Here is a 13,118-nt window from a genome sequence, read left to right on the forward strand (position 1 = left end):
ATGATTTAAATGAGGAACAATCTGGATCTGACCAGACATTCAGTGTCAACTTTGAGTGCTTGACAGTTTTCGAGACTAAGCGCTTAAGACACATTTCACTTGGAACCAAAAAATACCAAAGCCATAATTTACTATATCTTCTTTACCTCACACATGTGATCCTTTGATACTTGCGGTTGCCTCTACTTTTTACTAAATTGATACTGTATGTATGCTGGACTTGATTCTGCAGTTAAAATCAATGTGCCAACCTTCTCTGCACTGAAGGAATCCATTTATACCAAGCAGCACCAATGAACAACTGATTAATAGCCCACACTAGGCACAAGAGAGTTTTATGAGTTGCAAGAGAGGGTTAGACAAAAACATACAAAACCTTGCACCAACTTTTACAACTTGGTATGCCATTATCATCAGAAAACTGTCTTGTAGCCTGTATTTATGCATCCAATGAACTGGCTAATTGGTTTAGGTTGCTGCAGTATTTTTAAATGCACCCAAGCTGATCTAGCCTTAACCATGGCCCTCATAAACACTGACCGCGCTGAAAATAGAGGTGGTATGCTGAATCTGTTTACACGGAGCATGATTAAACAATGTGTGTCGGTTTTAGGTTTAAAAATGAAACATGAGAGTATAAAGTAAGTGTCTGCTGTGGGCTGGAGGAAACAGCTGGAAGCTGTCCAAGATCAGGTATTGTGCAACAGAGGCCCTTTAAAGGGGCTTGACAAAAAAAAAGGATGTGTGGATCAGTGCACTCATTCCTATCTGTTATTAATTAGCTCACTGTTGGATTCACAGTCAGTTGCGCTGCATAAAAGCTTCATGCTCACGATTCCATGCGATGGTTGATTTCACATTCATTGCAGTTTTGTGCAAGCAGAAATGACAATGACAGTGACAATGACACTGTAGCAAATAAAGCAGGACTCTTTTTTTTTTGCCTCAGATGAATGGAAGTGGGATGGCACCATACAGTGGCTCATCCATTTTTTATCACCTCTACATTTCCTCCAAAGCCCAGTTTATACCTGAGTCAGCCTTGGTCCTGTGGGAGGAAGGGTTGCTAAGTAGCTGCCACCTGGGGAGTTTAACAGCTCTAAACTTACAACCACGTGTCCTTAAAGCTCTAAATTTTGTGCTGAATTTATTCCACTACAGTATCCTCAATGTCTTAATTACTGTAAATGTGTGATAAAATTGGCCTGATAATCAGACTGAATTTCAATATTATTTGACTTACTGACTATTCCATTTATCTAGCTCCATTATATTTATCTAAATTGTAGAAAAACTGGAGATGTGGGTAATGATTTAGAGGTCAGTGACAACTACAGAGGAAAACTACACAAAGAAAACTTCACTGGGGATGGACAAAGAGTTTGACATTTGGACTTACATTTGCAGGTTTGACATTAATAAATATTTTAAATGTGTGTGGCAGAAACAACCAAAAGAGGAAACAGCTCTCAGGATAATTTAATACATTTGGACCAAGAGTCAGGTACAGTTTGTTACAAAATGTAGTTTGTTCTGTCAGTAAGCTTTGCCAATGTCCCGTTAATAACACAGCTTTCTTTTCATTTGTTGGAGCTACAAGGACGAAATGTTCTTATTCACTAAGCATGTGTACATTACATAAGGAAGGATGTCTAGATTATTGAACAAAGCCAATGGGTGTGGAAATAATCATCTATTGAGACCAACCAAAAGCTGGATTTTTAGGCAGATCAAGGCAAAATACTTGAAAGGTTTAAAAAACGTCAAAACATGTCAGTTTACAGTTAAATAAAAACTTGTTGGACTTATTTTCAATTGGAAAACTGTTTCAAAATTACTGTAAACATTTCTGTACTGACATTTATTAAATCAGTCAACATACAAGCTGGTACTGCTATATCTGTGATAAGCTACAATGAGCTGATAATACTGTCCATGCCGACATATCATTCACTGTCTTATCATTTTACTGCAGTATAACAATATGTGCATGTGTTAGTAGCAGTATAAATATATGCATACATCCACAAAATGTTAGTAAACAAGAATATAATGGGAGAGTACCTGCACCCTGAACATCTGTATCAGCGACAGACTGGTTTCTTCAGGCATTAGACATATTTCATTTCTTTCATGACAGTGGTTTGCCTCAGGAAGATCTATGTAGGGTCCAATCATTGCTAGTATAATCTTAAAGTAGCTTGGATTCCAGTGAGTGGTTTCTTTTCTATTATGTGATAGCCTTAATATCAGGTTTGTGAGAAGCAACATGAGCCCTGTCTTGTATTTATACTGACCTGGCTGAGCTTCGGTATTACATGTCATGGAAGAATAAAAATGTATTGTTTATTTCTTGTGTGCTAGTTCCAGTGGACACCGCCCAGACAGACCTGTGTTCAGTGTAACAACCCAAACAATATACTGCACACAGGAGAATACCTGTGAGTGTCTCAGTACAAATTGTGATTAATTCAAATTATCTATATTAGTGGAAATCGGGTAAAGCAGATGTTGGACCCCTTCCTCACAATCTGAACAGCTGACCATAAATGCCTGCAGATTACAGCTCTGGCCCTGTAATACATAGCCTAGTTAAAACATAGTTAAAAGAGATTAAGGCATTTCTAACTGGTGTTTAGACACCAGCAGCCAGCTTTTGTGTTCATTCCAGCAATCAAGGGCACATGGGGAGTATGCGGTGGTGAGTTCAGTGAAGAAATGTGACTGCAGCTGAGTCTGTGTCTTTGAGGTGAACATATCACAACAGTAACCATATCAACAATGGCCCCCTTTAAGCTTATTAGGAGTGATTAAGGAGCTTAACTGTGCCCATGTCTGAGGTAAAAAGATGAAATAGCATGCTTGTTTCTAATATGGCCCCAGGCCAAAGAGCCGCAGCACAATGTGTCTCACTTTTCACTCCACAAAGTTAAAAGCCAGGGTATGCTTTAAAAGTCAGATGAACATTACCCCCAGCCTTGTGTTTGACTTGAGGGTGTTAAACATCCACAACTGTGGTGTTGTAACAGTGCAGGTAAAGACACATCTGTCTCCCACAGTCTGGGAGTGACTGTTTCCACCTCCCCCCAAACAGACACCTGTTGTGTGAACCGACAGGTGGGCCTTTGAGGCAGCCGCCCCAACCTGCTAGTCCTGGAGCTTGAGCCCTGGGGACAGATTCACTTCACCCTGTATAATCCCTGACTGTCTGTGCGCCAGTTCCTCCTGCAGAGCTTAAATTCAAGAAAAAGACTACTTCTGTGCATCGTTTATTGAGCAAAATGAGACGGTGCTTTCATGCGCAGCAATGTCTAAAACAACTTCTAACATCTTTAGGATCGGACTAATCAGAATAAAAGAGATTGTCGCCAGTGTGTTTGTAGCCCAATGTCAGTGGCACAGAGTTTAATTTGAGGTTTAGAGGGTATGAGGGCACAACTTTGCACCTAAGAAGGCTTATAAGGCTGCCAGATACTGATAGCAACGTACGTCACACACAACAGCAAATGTTAAGGTTGGACTTAAAGCTTAAATCTTTAAATCCTCCACTGTGCTATCAAACCATGTAAGCAAGATAAGTGGCAGCTGTTACCCAGGCTGTTTGGGGGCTGTATGCCAAACACAGCAGCATAAAAAAAGGACTGACATCTCTATCATCTCTATATGTTTCTATCAGAACTGGACAGACAGAAAGAGTATGTGTGAAACTATAGTTGGTTTGTCTCAGTTGTGGTGTTTACATGCTACATGGGATCAAAACCCAGAAGCCAGGCATTTTCTCACAGATCTTAGTCCTGCCCTGCAGAGTGGAAACATTTCAAAGCACAAATGGTTCTACTATCTCACACAAATACTTATGGAACATCATCATAGAATATAAATTCTCTATTGCCTCTGGGATGTTCATAGTTTGCACGTGAGGCATTCAGAGAACTAGCCTTGGTTTCAGTGGTTGTTAATGAAAACAGAGATTAGAGGGGATCATGGCAGGCAGAGTGGTTCAGTTGGAGCTGAGTGCTGACAGGATGACCTGGGTTAGCATGAACAGGCCTGACACTGCCCAACTCAAGGTCAGCAAGGAACAATATTCAGCAGATTAGCTGCTTCACATCAACTCTGATGGCCCGAGTGAGGGATTAGAGGTGTGTGGGGCAGGAAAGCAGGGAAGGAATCAACCTATACCTGCCAGAATATCCAGGGTAAACTTTTGGCATGTGCATTTACAAAAAGGGGGTTAATTTTATTCTTAATGTATCATTGCTTTTATCAGCAATCCTCCAAAATCTCCTGTGCATATTTTTTTACCCAAACTGACAAGTAAAAGTTTTGGTCTACAGTGAAATATAAAAGAAGCCATCCTACCTGTAGCTCACACCATGCCACCTCCACTGTTGTCTCTGTGTCCAGTCCTTTATAGACCGTCTTGAAAGACCCCCTTCCAATCTCTATGTTGAATTTGAGATATCTTCCATCGGGCGAGGTTGCCACCGCCTCGGTCTCCAGGTCGTCTTTCTCTTCCTGCTCCCACTGAGTGTTAAAAGTGATGCGAGACAAGATCTTGTGTTGTTTATTCTGAAGTTCATTTTCAGACTCAGAGCTCGCGTCCTGTGCGCTGGATCTCTGGACGGGATCCCAGTTACCACTCAGAGACCCAGCGTCGGGGTCCTGGCTGCTGGGGGGCGTGTTGGAGCTGGTGCCGAGGCTGGAAACGGGGGACTGCGACGGTGGAGAGTCGTCGGTTTTCTCATCCTCTGCTCGGGACTCGGGCAGTGTTAGAATATTCTCAGCCGACCAGGACAAAGCTTTGGAAAGGACGCCGCTGTATAGAGGCGAATCGATGTCCATAGTAATTTTTTGCAACCCATAAGAGTTTCTCCGTGCGCCCAAACCGTGCGTCCTCAGCACGGATGGGACCCGGGATAAGCAGTCTTCGGTCATATCCACAGAGAGGCCAGGGAAGCCGCGTCCTGGTATCTCAACCTGTGCGTGTGACATTGTAGTATACAGGTTCAACACCTTCTTGATTGACAGCCTGCATGTGGAAATGGCATTAGGACAACAGAGCACAGTTACTTTAAATTCCTAGTTATTTTACCATGATGTCAATGAAGTCAGTGGCTTAATACAGAGGCTGACCACAAAATAACAGGTATGTTACATGACTAACAACACAAGATTAACATAGCCCATCTATAATATCGGAGCTACCTTTACCTGTAGCAAGAATCAACCGTGGAACTATATTCTAGGTATATGTTGTTTTTGTTTTTTTTAAAACGCATAGAAGTAATAAAAATATACTTACTCATCACAGCCGCTGCGTAAAATCTCATAAACGCATTGTTCCTGTCAAATAATCCGAGTTGTCCTTCTCTCTTTGCAAAGTCTACAGCCATAACCTCCAGTGAAAGGACGAGGCTGCCTATATCAACAGACCTCCGGAGGGCTGTGCGTCCAGTGCGCTCCGAGTGCGCGCTCCCAACTCCGCCCCTCGCAGCTTTGGCGCGCTAGTAAGACCCCCGGAGGGGCTAATTAGCTACAGTATGAGTTTTGCAATTGCATGTGTTTCATTTTTGATTTCTTACACTTAATTGATGTCCAAAACGATCTGTGGAATGTCTTTAAAATCTAAATTGTGAGTTGCATAAGATGTAAAAGAAAAGCAGTGTTTTAGAGAGGACCCATAAACATGTTCCTTGTATCGATAAGCTGGACAGGTGCCAGACTTTGGTCTTTCCACAGGCGTCATTGACTGTGCGCAGAAAGTAGCAGAACAGGAGGCCCCCCGCTTGTAATTGGTCCGTCATTAAACAGCACAAATTCTCTAGTTCCCCTGAATTTAGATATAACTGATGAGTGACGGGAGGTGTGCAGCGTGCGGGGCTAACCTGCAGGGGGAGCCACACCGCTGGAGCTGTTGCTGCTGAAACAAGACACCTTTATCAGCCAAGGCCACACTGGCCCCACCTGTCCCACAAGCTACACACCAGCTGTTATCAAAAACACACACACAGGATTCGATGGAGCTGTATTATCCACACCGGCAGGGACACAGCATATAACGTGAGCAGACCATCCCGTATGCAGTCTTCAGTACAGCTGTAGGGAGCATAACATCTCCATCACTGTGGTTCCACTCTGCACGTCTGCACACTCTGGGGCACTGCTGACATTCATGTTTTTCACACATCTAAACAATTCAAGACCTTAAGACATCTTAAAGAAACAAAAACACGCAAATGTAGCAAATTTCTAGTTTATTTTCCTACAGGGTATGAAAAAATGAGGTTGAATATAGGTAGAGAGAGAGGATAACAGGAGTGTCACAGTAGCTACTGCACAATAATAGGATGACAGCAATCTATGAAGTCCACTATTATTACACTCAGCCGAGTCAAGCCAGGATTGGTGGCGAGTGTCTGAGATGTTCCTCTTCTGGAAGCATGTATTCTCAAAATAAAAATTCCCCCTGGTGTTGTGGGATTTCTTTGGGATGTCTGGTTGGAACAGAGGAACAACAGCCGAGCAAATGGTCCACAGCTAATTATACAGAGGAACTGTGTTAACAGGGCAAACTGGGATAAAAGTAGTCGTATTTACAATAAAGAAAGAGTAATGTTACAGCTGGTGGGAAAAGATTTTCCCCAAGAGTATTCAGACATGATAGGGTTTACCCTGTTAAGACTCATTGCATGTTTAAGTGTTACCTCAGAAAGAGTGACAACTTTAAACACAGTGTCTGAAATGATATTTGTTCTCTTTCGATAAGAAAAGGCTTTTAACTTGGGCAAACCAAAAGGCAACAACAGTTGCAGGACCAGCAACCTCTGGGCTGGGTCTTTGAGGTGCACCATGTGTAGCCTTACATGGCTAAATCTTAAAATGTGCCAGTAAAAGGTACAACATGAGGGCTCCCAGACAGAGTGTGTGTGTGTTATTCCAGCACCGTTTCAGAAGAATTTGACCCCCTTTCCATCCTCCATGGTGATGATCTCTGCTTTGCCTTCTGTTTGTAGAGCCTGCAACGAGCGCAGCAGCATCCATTCTTCTAAACCGTGGAACTCTGGAGAAACAGATTACAGTTTATGTCAGAAAGTACAATAAGAATAATAAACTTTTTATAGAACACCTTTTAAAACAAAGTTACAAGGGGCTTTTCATGGGAAACTCAAGACTCAAACATTGCAGGGCTACGATTAAAATTAATCAGGAAAGAAAAGGAGAAAAAATGCAAGAAAAAAAAAAAGGATATTAAAACTCACATTAATAAAAGTCTTTTTTATTAGAAGCAATTTAAAAGATGTCACTGACTCCAACAGGGTCTATACTTTACATGTGCTTATTCTAAGTGATTACATTTCAATATGTTATTCTGAAAAAAATGTATTGATGCTTATTTATCTTTTTAACATTTTAATGGCACCATACCTTCACCTTCTGTGTCTTCGCCATTGGACAACTCGTAAAGTGTAAACACAGAGTTGATCATACCGTTTTTGGAAACCTAAAATGTTAGAGATTAATAATAAAGTCATTCTGAGGAAAACAGTTGTTTAATTCTGATATTAGCTATTTTCTCCGACAGTCAAGGACAGACAGAGATCTGGAGCACACGGTTATAAATAGAGCATTTAATAAGGTGCAGCAACTAATGTTTTGACAAACTCTAGGTCTTCATCAGACAGAACTCTGGGTCATGGTAAATCATCCAGCTGGGACTCGACGTGTTGGCTATTTTTGATCATCCCTGTCGGAGCATAAAACTGGTGAAAACCTATATATTTATTGTCATCAACAAATCCCATGATGAAGACCAAACAAACAAGACTTTAGTCCATCTCTCAATACTTCGCTCCACAGTCACCTCTGGTAAAAGCGTACTCATATTACAATAGTTCAGTAATTTCCTTAAATAGCTGAGCACTGTAGGTTTTAGCAAACATTCCTTAAACAGGAGTAAATGGTGCATTTATTGCATTATTATTACATTTTCAGCTGCGGATTAATACACTTTTGGTGCTGTAGTGAGAAAGGAAGGAGAATGTTAATTTTGTGTATGTGCAGTGCCAGAGTGAGAGCAGAATAACTCTGCAGGCGCTCTGGTGTTTATATTGCTTATACATCTACAGCAGCTTTTGTCTGATGTACCCCCCACAGTCCTAACAGATGAGCTCATGTACCCCTTCATCAGCAACACCTGTCATGTTCTTTATGTGCTCATTTGAATTTAATTTTACATTGGCTGGTATTTACCACTATGAATTATTTTTTTATACAATAATACATAGTGACCCTAGGTCTGTTTTTCCACCTGTAGGTTTGGTCATGTTTACATTCTCACCACTACCGCTTAGAGTGGCAGAAGCTGGACATTTCTACCGTTTATCCAATACATTAGCATATGTTTCCATTTCAACTTTAGTAGTTAGTGATTACTGTGACAATACATGTGCTAAAAGCTAGCCTGACCAATATGTAAGAAGAATCATAAGAAGTATGAGATAATTTAATATATATGTACTGCATAGTTTTTTTTATAATTAACTGCATTACTTACATACAGTATGCATTTTCACTATTGTAGTGATACAGTAAGCTGCTTCCTGATTTTTTTTGTATGTGTATCAGAGGGCTGACAGTTCTTAAGTGAGAGCGCTAAGCTTTTGCTTACAGCCCGAATGTGTATACATTTGACAGTTAAATGTTCTGTACCCGGAAATAACAGATTTATTTAGACTTAAGGAGACTATTTTTTGTTAGTTTCTGTTTTAGTTTGACTGTAGATTGGAACCGTGATACTTAGTTATACCTGTCTGAAGTCTTGTTCTGCACACGTGTATACCTAAAATTGAAAATCTGTTTTTTCTAATCATGTATATCTATTATGACATTAGACCCGCTCTCCTATTTATTTAAGAATTCAGGTTACTCCAGAAAGCTGTAACCCAGTTATTTAAAATACACATGAACGCAGTAATTGTGGAAAGTGATTCTTTATTTCTCTTGTGGTTTGTTATCACAAGCAATATAAAAATGTTGCACCAGGTAACTTGGATTTTAAAAGGGGTACACTTAAACTGTGATTATTAGAGACTTTAATACCATAGCGCAATAATACTGTAATACTGAACAACATGATCTGATAGGAGCAAATTACACTGCTTTCAAAATTTACCACTTATTTATTGCTTTAGAGAACATTTTCTTCTTCCCATTTTTCCTTAATCAGCCCTAACGTGTGTGTGTGCGCGCGTGTGTGTGTGTGTGTGTGTGTTAAGTTTGATGACTCACCCACTGGTATATTAACTTGCCCCATTCCTCCGGTCGTCTCCACATGACTAAACACCGAGACTTGTTTTTGTCCAACCATTCGAGGTTGCCTGAGGTGAAACAACATAATTATAAAAAAAAAAACAATTTCATGACTGTAGAAATTAATTCAGAGAGAGACAAATGAGATAATTATTCTTAATCTAAAAACTGCACAAACATGTAGACAGAACAAAACTTACCTTTTTTCCTCAATTCCTCAAACACAACTTGAATTGCTTCCATTGACAGTTTTCCTGAAATTCAGTTAAGGAAGGGGATCCAATCAATGTCTAGAAGACTGTATCTTCCTCTCAGCACATACATAAGAGACATTTAAAAAATACACAATTTAAAAACTCACAATGGAAAACTTTTTAAAAAAAAAGAATCAAAATCGATTCAGCAGAACCAAAGATATCATCTTTTATTTCCAACTCATTGTTCTTCCTTGTCAAAACCTGCTGCCAGATTTGGGTGTGTTATGCTACTAGCTGCTAATGTAGCTTCGGGTCTTTTGCCTCAAGGCCAGCAGACGAAGAGCTACAGGGGTCAGGTAAACACACTCCGCACCCCCAGATTTCATTCTCAAACTTGTAGTCTTCAGTGCCAACCAACACTGACTCAAGTGACATCCCTTGAGGCTATGTCTGAGGAATATGTCTGCAGTTGTAAAATTAGTTTCACATATAAAGTAGTAACGTTACTCCCTGAGACCTGTCATCAGAATATGATGTGTAAAATCGGTGGCGTTGCCCATTAACTGCAGTACACCACAGAAAATGTGTTCATGTTGATATGAAGCTGTTGATATTCACCAAAATCAAGACGAGAACCTCAAAATAAAGTGACTTAAAATTTAATTTAACACAGGCAACTGCAGCATTGTGGAGGTCAGCTAGTGAGGTGGCACTGCTCTAAAACACATTTAAAACCTGCTCAGATTGTAACATTAATGTGCGAGTTAAGTGTAATTGTATATCCCAATAAAGAGGCAGCATATAAACCCTTAACTAGCCATCCAAAATCAAATAATCTAAGCAAACAGAGGAAAAACGGATTTGAAAATGGTGTTTCAGAGTCAACAATTCATACAGAAGTTCTTGGATCAAGTTTAATCTGTTCTGGTAAAATGCCAGCCTTGACTGGACCACATGTGGACTGTTAGGATACTTTCTATCTTCTTGTTGTTGAACACAGGGCTTTCCTGAGCCTCCATGACGTCCAGGGTGTAGAGCTTGCGATGCCGGCAGTAAGACAGAGCCAGCGAACACCATGCCGCCAGCTGTTTCTGTCTTGTATCAGCATTGGGCTGTAGCCTGTCCACAAAGAGATAAGCAAAAGACGTCAAGTACAACTGCTATTAGGCAAACAAACACAAACAAACACCATATTTATTTTACTTATTACTTGTGTTTCTGCACATCCAAGTACAATGATGGATTTACTTTGTATCTTATGATTTTGGGGTTTTTTTTCCTTTTTGTGTGTGATATGTGTATTTTTTTATGGCATAATAAAACCAAACCAGACCATTCCTGTGATGTTGCTCGGGTGTTATGACAATATATACCAGCAGATGAGACAGAGATTTTGCTAAACTCTTTATATACAAGGCAGCTATCTGTGAAATATCATAAGTTGAATTAGATGATTTTGGGCACATCAATGAGCAAGAGAAGCATCTTTTTAGGTATTCAATTCACTGGATTAGCATTCAGATTTGCTTATTTTATCTATAAAGACACAAAGAAATGGTTTCCCCAGGTTTGCACAGAGCCCTGACCTCAACCCCATCCAAAACCTTTGGGATGGACTGGATCGCTGACTGTGACCCAGACCTTATTGCCCAACATCAGTGTTGGACCTCACTAATGCTCTTGTGGCTGAATGGGAACAAATTCTTGAAGCCAAGGTCTACAATTTGATGTTAATTTACAGTATCTTGTGATAATTTACACAGAATCATCAGCATTTCTGAGGAAAAGGGACCGCAGCAGGTAAAAGTCAACGCACTTATCGAACATTAACAGTGATTTACATCACTGGCATTTCTACAGAAACTTAAAACACTTCTGAGAATAACGATTATCATGCACAGTCACAGTCATTTCAATTGGTTGGCAGTGTGCACTAATTTACCAACAGAGCACACAGTTAAAACTCGTTATCAGCACATGGGGAATTATTATGTTCCTTGTGTTTACTTGGTATCAGTCTTAGATAGATAATTTACCGTCGGTCCCAAAGCAGTGACAGAAATTCTCCTTCAACAAGGCTCATTTTAAACACAAACTTAAAATGCACATTTAAAACCTACATAAAAAATTTTTGTTGTTCAGAGTGATTATTGCAGAAGGTATGAAAGATTTCTTTTAAGTGTTTTTCCTGGCCAGGGGAACTTTATATTGTCTGCCTGAAGGAGTGGTGAAGGGGGTGAAAAGGGTCCTATGTGATCAAGGTGGCCTTCCTGATCACAGAGCAGTTGTACAGTTCACATAAGGGGGTTTGTGGTGAGCCGATTATTTTACTGCAGTGGTTTATCATGCGGAAGAGTTTGGTTTTATGTTTGGTTGTAAGAGGTTGTACCAGGAAGAATTGTTGAAATGTTAAAGGTCTGAGGTCTTCTTGGCATTGTCTAGCCAATGTTACACTGAAATCTGTGACCCTGGAGGATCAACTACTGTCTCAGCTATCGTAAGTTGTGCCACTACCCAACTATTAAGGGGTCACACATCTTTAAAGAGCTAGCAAAATTTGTAACCCTATTTGTACGTTACATTTATATCTGTAGGCACAACTATAGCTTTTAAAATATGTGTGACCATGAAAAAAACAGTGGCATTACGGCTGAAATTTCAAGCCAGGTTACAGGATCTGATGAGTCACATTAGTAACCGTAACACCGGTTAATAGTTGGTGTTCATGTAAGTATTATATCGGTGTTTAGGTAGCTGACAGCACAAGTTGGGGCAGTGCTGGCTATCAAAACAGCTAGCTAGAGCTAAGAGCTAAACTTATTCTCTAAACTTACAAACACCACCATAAATTAACTGGACGTTAACTTAATGTGTATAAATATTCGCATCCGGTTGAGCCTTAATGAGTCGCTGAATGAAAACAAGTGGAGCTCTTACATAAACTTTACCAATAAGCCACTTCCCTAGCAATCTGTTTTGTTTAGCCAGTTAGCCGGCTAACATGATGGTATCTCGCAAATCAATACTCTTCGATTCAATAATATACAAACAATGGAGGCTAATAAGCAGGGTTAGTTATTCTTTTAAAACTCTCCCTTAAATATGGTTCAGAAAAAGTTGACTTACGTAAAAAACGGTGGGAAATTATATTGCCAGGGCCACTCAAAACTCATTTCAGTTGATGCGGTGTTCACAGCTGACAGCTTCCGGAAGCGAGTACAACCTCTCAAATGGTTCCGACTATCTACACAGATATACCATACACAAATAAATACATACCGTAATATCAATAAATATTTATACAAAAAATGTTACTAAAAAACAACGGATATATATTTGAAAAATAAATTATATTAAGTAAAAATTATTACAAAAATGTTTTTAAAACATTATGAAACTTACTTACATGAATTACCAACAGTGGGAAGTAACTAAGTACATTTACCTAACTACTGTACTTTTGGAGATACTTGTGCATTACTTGAGAATTAAGTTTAGCGTTTTTATTCAAGTTCATTCAGGACCAGGGTTTAATCACTGAATAATCAAAATATAAAACCAGCAGGCATTAAAGCAAGCAGTGTATAAAAACCTGAATACAATGGCTGA

The 13,118-nt window shown here is 39.8% G+C and overlaps 2 protein-coding genes across 4 annotated transcripts in view; both read right to left on the minus strand.

Moving 5' to 3' along the window:
- The window catches only part of wnk4a (WNK lysine deficient protein kinase 4a), a 44,767-nt gene extending 38,943 nt beyond the window's left edge, over positions 1-5,824 (minus strand). For 2 of the 3 annotated variants that reach the window (XM_046068663.1, XM_046068661.1), the window contains exons 1-2: positions 5,306-5,824; positions 4,363-5,032 (exon numbers count right to left, since the gene is read on the minus strand). In XM_046068663.1, the coding sequence (XP_045924619.1) occupies positions 4,363-4,995 (633 nt within the window). In that variant the 5' untranslated portion in view covers positions 4,996-5,032; positions 5,306-5,824. The remainder of the gene's footprint in view (positions 1-4,362; positions 5,033-5,305) is intronic. The other variant, XM_046068662.1, reaches the window with a different exon arrangement.
- A 416-nt stretch (positions 5,825-6,240) lies between these two features.
- Positions 6,241-12,744, minus strand: vps25 (vacuolar protein sorting 25 homolog). The gene is made up of 6 exons (XM_046068672.1): positions 12,636-12,744; positions 10,483-10,628; positions 9,513-9,566; positions 9,292-9,380; positions 7,429-7,504; positions 6,241-7,063 (listed from the first exon to the last, which is right to left on the minus strand). The coding sequence occupies exons 1-6, from the start codon at positions 12,680-12,682 to the stop codon at positions 6,951-6,953; spliced, it is 525 nt and encodes a 174-aa protein (XP_045924628.1). The 5' UTR covers positions 12,683-12,744; the 3' UTR covers positions 6,241-6,950.
- Positions 12,745-13,118: the final 374 nt, after the last annotated feature.

This window comes from Micropterus dolomieu, linkage group LG14 (genome assembly GCF_021292245.1).
Source record: "Micropterus dolomieu isolate WLL.071019.BEF.003 ecotype Adirondacks linkage group LG14, ASM2129224v1, whole genome shotgun sequence".
NCBI classification, from domain to species: Eukaryota; Metazoa; Chordata; class Actinopteri; order Centrarchiformes; family Centrarchidae; genus Micropterus; species Micropterus dolomieu.